General features: G+C 44.5%; 1 protein-coding gene across 1 annotated transcript; it reads right to left on the bottom strand.

The window, feature by feature from the left end:
* Nucleotides 1–4,344: 4,344 nt before the first annotated feature.
* On the bottom strand, nucleotides 4,345–6,623 carry AOL_s00006g325 (uncharacterized protein; the record flags this gene model as incomplete). The annotated part of the gene is made up of 3 exons (XM_011119634.1): nucleotides 4,345–4,362; nucleotides 4,492–4,770; nucleotides 4,830–6,623. 3 exons carry the CDS (start codon nucleotides 6,621–6,623, stop codon nucleotides 4,345–4,347), a joined length of 2,091 nt encoding a protein of 696 aa, XP_011117936.1.
* Nucleotides 6,624–9,450: the final 2,827 nt, after the last annotated feature.

Raw genomic sequence — 9,450 nt, forward strand, 5'->3', positions numbered from 1 at the left:
ATTTGCCACCCTTCTGGCTTTGGTCCTCGTTTTCCTTCTTCGCATACAAAAGAGAAGCTGAAACGGGAGAGATGCAAGTATCCGATGAATGCTGAACAGGTATGCAGGTGAAATTCACACACGAGCACATACATACACTCGGACATACAAATCTAATGTATGTGTGTGTATGCGCAGTTGTTCGAATTCGGATATCCTTCGAAGATGGTCGAAATGTTGGTGCGCTAAAACAAAGTGGGTCGTGGCATGCCCAGATGATTGTTTGGACGGGTCCCATGGCTGGGGTCTGGATGCCTGGGCTGGTTAATTTCCCATTGCGCAAGGGTGGGGGCTCGGGATGCCCTGTGCTCCAGGGTCTGGTCCCGAGCGTCTCGCTCGTTAACGGGTGCGGGACCGTAAATTAGTTCCCGGACTAACTGGCTTTGGGTGTGGAACGATGGACAATCTAGCTGACGGCTAGAAGCTTCAAAGGGAGGGAAAAAAAAAAAAAAAAAAAAAAAAAAGGGTTTCAGGGTCCGCAGCAGTTGCTTCAAGTTCGATTTGATGCTGTGCCGCGGGTTTTGCTAATACCATAGGTAATTATAACCAAATCCGAGGAATGTTGATATGCAGGAAAGCCGATGAGATCCCGACGGAAGGAACCGATTCCTCTTTTTTTGTCTTAGCCATCGATATACCACTTTCATAGTTTTTACGCCCCCTGCAAATGTGTCTTGGAGTGCAGTAGCTTTGTTGGCCCAAGTTTCGTCGGCATAATACAGGATACATGATACATGTATCTATGTACTAGCAGACTGCAGATTGCAGATTGTTTGATTGCTAATGTAATGTCCGTCCATTGCAGCGACATCGCATCCTCGCCGAACTCATAGTTATTCAATTAATATCCCCATGCATCGATCTGGGGATAAAGCCGGATGGGAACATCAATCGGAGGCGGGCAAAGTTGAATTGGTATCATGTATGCATATGGTTCCTTTCTGGTTTACCTACTTATCCGCCTGGTATGTGCATCTGCATATCTCGGACATACGTATGCATACATACTTACATACATACACTGACACTTTGAAGGCGAAATGGTTTCTTTGTAGACTCTTAAGAATCGATGCTCATATGAACCCCTGCTTTGTACGACCTTTTGACCCTCTATACTCTTTCGGGTTAAGACGAGAAGTCTTTTGACAAAGTTGATGTGCAAAGGTACCCTTGGATTGACGAGTCTGTCACAAATTTCTGGAGTATAGGATTCTTTTTCACATTTTATCTGTTATTGTCCTCTTTCCTCTCGTTAATAAGTTGATATTGATGTTTCCTAAAACTTTCAAGCATCTCACTAGGCTTGCAAGTCGAAATTTAGGAGACATCCCGAGACTTCAAGTTATCATCCAAAGATCGATCTAGAATGGAAATCACTATCATATACTAGCCAAAAGGTATCTATTATTCATTTCCCAGGTTTCTTCCTCCGGGCCCCACTTCGGTATTCGAACTAAATAATCATCCATCTACCTAGCTACTTAGTCATTTCGCCAACATCGAACGGTGTATACTTTTTCAAACCCATTAGCCACCACCCAAGCACATCTAAATTTTCTTGGTCGACTTCTAATTAAGCTTAACCGTCAACCTTAAAATGCCCACTAGCCACTCAAAGGAGAACTTAGACCCCACTTGGCACATGACAAAAACGAGAATCATGATATCATAGGACTTGTTTAAGCCGTGCGGGAAGTGTTTTAGGCTGAAAATACCAGTTGTGGAGATGGTATGTGGATCCAGGGTCTAGAACCTCTGTTCTTATTAATTACTGCTAAGCAGTACCTACATCCCTAAGTATGTGCCGAGAACTCTTATGTGCTTATTGAGAAGCTATAGCGCTAAACGACCGTTTATCTTGATACATACAGGACAGAGGTACTTTAGTGGTACTTGCCAAAGAGCTTCGATTCCTTGGAATGCTTGGTGATCATAAATTCGAAGCTAAGACTGAAGGTCTATGAAAACCGACGATAGCCCCTCCCCCAGAGCCTAGACCTATCTTTCACCCGGAATGGTATATACATCTTCTTTAAAGGAAGCAAAAATGCCAGGGTATTGGAAGTATAGGGACACGTGTTTCCCACGACAGACAGTGTTATGTAACGTAAGTGACTATCCTCCTTTCGGGCCGATATTCTTCTAAAACTAGAGACGTCTAGATTTCAAGTATAAAAGAGGCCAAGAAAAAAGTGGATACCCCGGAGTTCCTGTCAACTGATCACCTGGTTAAGTTTTTTTTTTAAAAAAAAACATTCATTGGATAGGATTGATGGGATGATACATAATTCCCGATTATTTCCCTTTCTCTCTTTCATTCTGGGTTCGCGGCTTGATGAGGCGTTCCGCCATATTTCCAAGTTCTGCGCTAACTAGGAACGACACAGATTAAACAAGGCGAGAGCGAGAGAGAGGTGGAGCCATAAACCTCTTAGTGTGGGGGAGCAAGATATCGTTAGGAAACAGTCTCCGAAGATAAAATACAGCTGCTAACTACATACATGGTGTGTGAACTCGTCAGGTATTATCGACGGAAGGAAGACAGGGTAACTCGGTACTGAAGTAACAAATATATTACTCTCACCAACCATTATCCTTGACTTCTTTTTGTCAAGTTTTCAAGATTTAGACATGGGCCTGCGGATCTATGAATGGTACGGTGTATTATTTCCCATGTTTGGTATCCCACCCTTCCTTCCTTCCTTTCATAAATTAGAATCACGCCCTATTCGCAGTGATATATTCTCATTGAAACGAGGTTTATAGGAGGTGTGGAGGTGTGGATGTGTGCAAGGATACGCTACCTTAAACCCACTAAGTCAGTCAGCCAGATAAGCTCGAAACCCCGTCTCCCGCCTCCTGGGACCGCCTCTCGTTTTTGGCTGGCTATTTTTTGGCCAGAAAAGTTGGGTTATTTGCTTTTGAACAGAAGTGCCAATAACTTTATCCAAGATCTCGGGTCGAAAAGAAAGTAGCCGCACCATCTTTTTTTCTCTTCCAAATCTTGGAACCTAACTTCCCGTCCCCGGTCGTCTGATGGCTAACCAGTCACCACACATGAATGGAGAGGAGAACAAAAAAAAAAAAGGGAAACCAAAAGCGAAGGGGAAGGAAAGGACGGGATGAAGATAAAAGATGGAATATGTACGACCTTGTCACATTCTTCATCTTAAAACAGAAGAAGAGGAGAAGGAGCTAGAGAGTGTGTATCTAGTATAACCCACTAGCACTTGGCAGCAACCTATGATCATATCTCCTTGTCAAAGGTAAGTACTTACTATCTAATAAGGGTCAACTGATCTTCCCAAAAATTTTAAAATCCATATAACAAGACCAATCATCATCGGTCAACATCATGTGGGATGTTTTTCATGTTCCTGAAGGCAGACAAAGTGTTCTAGGCCCTTTCCCGCTTCGCTTACTGTCGCCTAGTGTTAACGACGAGGTGATTGGGGAGACAAAAAAGAGGGATACATCTCGGTGGGTCACTTATAGGTTTCATAATTAACGACTTTTTGAAGTCAGGTACGTACCTTAATACGAACTTTTCCCGACATGACGTGACATCAAGTCGGTTGAAATTACAGAAATTTACAGAATCGGGGTTTCGTCTTCTTTCCTTTTTTTTTATTTATTTTATTTTAAATTTTTTTATTTTAAAAAACACTCTTTCCGTAGTTAACAGCTATGCATGTAAGAGTTAGCAGCCACGTAAGAGTTAACATGCTATTTTGTCCTCTAACTATGGAATAATCATTCGCTCGTTCGCTCCATCTACAGAGTACAAAGGTCACATAAACACACCCCCCCCTTATATCCCTTGCAACCACGTTTCATGTTCGCCGAGGTATGCTTACTCGGGAAATCCTACTTCTGTATTACATGGTGAATAGGAAACAAAAAACAAAAAACGTATAATTAAGAATGGAGAACTCGGAAAACCGGCGTACAAGGTTTGCAAAATCTTGGGTGGGTACCTAGTTACGTACACATGTGGACACTATTAAGGACCCGGCACTTCTTAGGAAACAAATAGGTAGGCAGTAGTAGTACCTAGCCAGCTAGAGGATGATGAAGTTGAATTCGAAGCAAGGAGCTATGGGGGTTTAGTTTTGAAAATCCCGTGTCCCGCAGGGTTAAAAAGCGAGGGGTTTGGAACTCGTGATTAAAATAAAAAAAGATAAAAAAATAAATATATTATTGTCTATAGAAAATATACCGGGTCATGAAAGATAGGATATCCCCCCCAAAAGAAAAAATATATTGATCATCAGGTTCGTGATGGTAGGTAGGTACCTAGATGGTTTAAGACCAGACATCTTCCTGCAAGGTACGAAAAGAAACAAGTTTTTTTCTCGCGTTAGCCTCATATGTATAAACTTTGCTCGCCTATAGGCGAAACAACAAACGAAAATGCGTAAAACCCGAAATGAAGGAATGCAAGTCCCTTACCTGGTATTGATTAGAACTCCTCATCCTCTTCACGACCTCCTCGCCTTGGGCCTCGGTTTGACCCCGCTTCTCGGCGATAATCCTGCCAAATGTAGCATTGACGTCTCTAGCCATGTGCGCAGCGTCACCACAGACATAGATATAGGCACCGGCTTTGAGGAGTTCGTCAACCTCGTCGGCGTGTTCTTGGAGGCGGTGCTGGACGTAAACTTTCTTGGGACCTTCACGGGAAAATGCAGTGACTAGCTTGAAAGAGTCGCCGAGTTTCGCAGAGTATTCCTGGATAGATCAGGTGGTTAGGTAAAACATGCTACATTTTTTTCTTCTTGGTAACTTACTGGCCATTCATCTTTGTATAGGAAATCCTCACTGCTATTCCTACATCCGAAGAATAAAAGCGTCTTTCCAACCTTTTCTCCTTTTGCTGCAAGTGCGGCTCGTTCTTGTACGAATGCACGGAATGGGGCAACACCAGTTCCCGGCCCGATCATAATGACTGGCTTTTCGGGATTCGATGGCAACTTGAAATTGCTGTGACGGACATGAATAGGGACGTGGATACCATCATACTTGTTCCTTGGGCCGGTAATATTGTAAGTCAAACCATGAGGATCTGGGTTCGGGTCTCCGTGCTGCTTTTGCTTCAGAGCTAACAGATAGTTGGTAGTGACACCCTTCAGAATGTGCTTAGATCCCGGTAACCGAATGCTTTCAACAACAGCGGTGATCGCGATATGGTCTTTTTGGACAAACGATGAAGAAGAAATAGAGTAGTAACGGGGTTGAACACGGGTAAGGCCTTCGATGATCAAAGAGAATGGAATAGCGGACCAAGTTTGTCCCGGGGCGAGCATTTCGAGAACCTGCGCGATATTCAAGTACCTGCTGGAGATTTCCTCTGCGAAGGCATCTTTGTCACCTCCTAGCCTGACCAACTCAGCCTTTGCCTTATCTGAGGGGGCGAATGGAGAAAGGGAAGCGATGAATTGACGGGAGACAAGGCCGTTGATTTCAACGTGGTATCTGATAACTGCATCGTAGGTAGTAGGTGATGGGAATGGGACCTTCGAAGTAGAATCAAGGGCTTCAACACGGATAACATTGTGTCGCTTTTCACCAAGGCCGAGGACATTTAGGATTCTATCAGTTTCCTTTCCTGAGTTTGTAGGCCAGATTGCGATGTGGTCACCGGTAGTATAGCTTAATCCCGAGCCCGAAATATCAATTTCCATGTGAAGACAGTTTCGATCTTTGACAGAGAAAAGCTCGCTAGACTTTGCGATAGGTGCAATGAAGGGATTGTGCGAGTTATAAGGTCCTTTAGCCTTGCCTTCGAGGTGGTTCTTGTTGGGTTCGCCGAGGTAGACAGTGTCGGATTCTGGAGAGAGAGATTCATCTTCAGTGATCTTGAAGACCGGTTCGTAGACAGCTTCACGTTCCTCAAGGCCCATTTCTTTGCAGACGACCTGCCACATTTCTTCTTTCCAAGCGAGGAAATCCTCTTCCATAGTACCAGCACCATCATCACCCTCTCCGGCTGACCCGTAACGAGTAGCACCGAGCTTAGTGAGGTATCCATCTATACGGCGAACCATGGCATTGTAATGCTCATAGGTATTGTTTCCGAGCCCAAAAGTTACATACTTCAGGTTTTGCAAAGGCTTCTCTTCCGCCGAGGCACCTTCGGAGAACTGTGGCTCGTCACCCGATAAAAACTCATAGAATTCAACGGCATTGTCGGTAGGTTCACCCTCACCATAAGTGGCGAGCAAAAAGAAGGCAAGATGGTCTGATGGGAAAGTGTCTAAGTTCTCGAAATCGTAGTCCTCGATATCTGCGACGATTGTTCTTAACCCGAAGCGTGCGTGACCTTCCTTAGCTAACCTAGAGGCATAATCCTCAGCAGTACCCGTTTGCGAACCATAGAAGAAAATGGCATTTCGATCTGATTCAGCCATCTTTTTGACGAAGTCTCTCGTCTTCCCGGCCTTGGCGGACCCATTGGTGTGTGCGACATCGGCGAAGAGGTCCTTCGGTTTTCCCCAAAGAGTGCCTTTGGTGAAGTAGGCAATGGTAGCTGCGAATATCGCGGTAAGGATAACGATATCCGCCGTATCGTATTCGATCCCCATGGCTGATGTTTTTGGTGGCCGTAGCCGATGACCGATACGGTACGGGAAAACCTATTACCGTTAGAGCAAGATTTTTTTTTTTTTTGTTGCCGACGACAACAAACAACGGGAGTCAATAAAAATGAGCGAAAGGGTATTTTACCTATGGAATAATTCAAGTAAAAGCAGAAAAACAAGCAAAAGGAAAACGAAAAGGAAAGCGAGAGAAGCGGTGTTCAGACTATCGTGGCCAGATTTCGGGTGGTGTGAGATTTCTTAGAGCTCCACGGCAGGTGGCAGGCTGAACCAGGTGTGGTGACAAAGTCGGAGGGGGGTAGCTTCGAGAACCTGCCAATAGGTTGATAATCTGTAGGGCAGCTAGACCACCTACAAAACTACTACCCAAGTAGGCACCTAATATCTACCCACGACTGAGTGCTTAAGTAGGTAAGTAAGTACTTCTTAGGTAGGCGCTCTATACGAAGAAGTGTATATTTCTGTATAGAGAATATGTGGACTCGGGTGTGGCGGGTTGGCCGTTGAGTGGCGTTGGTCCTGCTCTAAGCGGCTACTTGCCTACCCACCTAACAACCTTATGCACCGATCAACGAAGACCAGCTGTTTAGGTACCCGAATACGAAGATGCTCAGTCGAGGTGTGGACAAGACCCAAGTATTATATATCGATGTATATGATATATATGATATATATGATATACGGTGAAGATGGTGATGATAGCTAGTTGGAGTCAGACTGACTTGGAAAGAAGAGGACAAGGTGGAGGATAGCGACGGATCGAGGTTATGCCGGGCCGAAGGAATAGCGACTTATGTTCGAACCAGAAGGAGTATTCTGTTGGTCAGGGCGCCTTTTAACAGCAGGTGGCAGGAGGGATCGAATGAATCAGATGTCGCAGACGAAGCTTCGTATTCGTACTAACCGATCTAATCTAATCAAACCGATAGAGCATAAGTACTGGTACTATTCATCCGCATGTGCTTTTAATTTTCGGACAAACATCAGAATCAGAATCAGAATCATTGCATCTGAGAATGCACGCGATTAAGTCGGTATATATATGTACTCACTCGAATGCAATGCAGGAGGATCGAAGTTGCACTTCTGGTGCTACTCGAGATCGAAACGTCAAGAAGTTAATTAAGTGTGCAGTGTATTACATTCGCAATTGGCCGGAAGGAACTCTGCCTCTTGTATGACCAGAGTGATGGGATGTTCACGATGTTTATAAACTTCAACGGGAGCTGAAAGCCCTGGTGGAAACTACCGTGGATAAGCTGACCTGATAATGACATTTTGCGGGAAACGAAACGCTGAATTCGAACCGGGATATCCATTAGCCTCAATCAAAATTTTTTTTTAATTTTTTATCTTATTTTTCCTGATGTAGCCTTTCGTCCCCGTTCGCGCTTTTAATTTTAATATCGTTAAACTATCGGATATAGCTTAGTTATCGTCCGTAACTACTCCGTACTCCGTATTAGTATACTCAGCATGTTCCCGCCAACGTTAACTAGCGACAATTTCGGCCCGCTTCGGGCTCCGGAGCTCAAGCACAAGCACAAAAACACCCCCAATGGATGTCGGATCCCTCCCAGCCTACGCTGCACACACACCACCAACAAATATTAAACTTCCATTGCTTTCCATACCAGAGTTATGCCATGCACTTCAACTCGGCAGGGTCGGTTAATTAATATGAAATATTACGGGATTACGTTACTCTTTATAGGCCAGGAAGGCCTCGCCGCTTTGAGGATGTGCGATGGGACAAAAAACTAACTTCAATGTTGTTTTGAAGGAGAATAATAGAAAGAAGAGATTTGTCAGACGCAATTGTCCATGTACGAGCAAATTCACTAAGCTGACGAGAGATGCATGCACCCGTGTGGCTTACCCTGCGACTATGAGTCTAGCAGTCGACCATCATGCACTTGTTTCGAATTCGTGGCTGAAGCGGCCAAGCTATGTACTTTCTACTCGAGTCTTCAATTGGGATTACTACAAAGTACATACCTAGGTACATACATACGTACACTAGTTCCGACGTCATATCTACCGTGCTATATCGATGAAGATATCTCGGGTCGCATTGAACTGCCTAACTGTACGGAGAACATCTGGTCTGCATCCGTGGCTGAACTCCGATTATTATAAGAAAGTACTTCTTATCTATACCTCAGATCTACTTACGTATACGGTACCTCTCTGGTATCGATAATATCTCTCTCGCGACCACTCATATATACGTAGACTTACTATGTATGGCTGCATATCATCTTTGCTATGGATCGCATAGTTATCCGTGCGTGCTGCCGACCTCAAAACATCTCATCATGCGACCTGCAACATGCCATTGAATTCCTTCATCATCAGGTATTGGCTGAACAGACCAGGGTCGGGGGGAACGCGCGACAGCCTGCATGTCATCCGCCGCAAAGAGTAACTTAAACGAGCCATCCGCAAAACTCGGGCGGGTCTCCTCCCTCCTGGCCTGACCTCGTTTCGATTTCTGTGTCTCCGGACGGAGAGATCCCTCCCAGGTCTATTTGGCCTTCTGCACCTGCATCTAAGCTTGATCCGAAATCTCCGGCTTTCGTCGATGCGTACGTCCTATTCTATATTAAGAATTGCTATCTAGCCATTTGTTATTTTGTTTTGTTTTTTTGCTTATAACGAACGGTCCTTGACATCAGGCCTCAATAAAATCATGACGACTTAAGATTCAATCCTCCTGGAATATATCTGTCTTGTCGCTAGACGCGATCTTTCTGACTCCCTTGTCCGCCGAATCCCTGCTGTTCTTTCTATTCCCTCTGTGATATCTCTC

The sequence above is a fragment of the Orbilia oligospora genome, assembly GCF_000225545.1.
Source record: "Orbilia oligospora ATCC 24927 unplaced genomic scaffold scaffold00006, whole genome shotgun sequence".
Classification (NCBI taxonomy): domain Eukaryota; kingdom Fungi; phylum Ascomycota; class Orbiliomycetes; order Orbiliales; family Orbiliaceae; genus Orbilia; species Orbilia oligospora.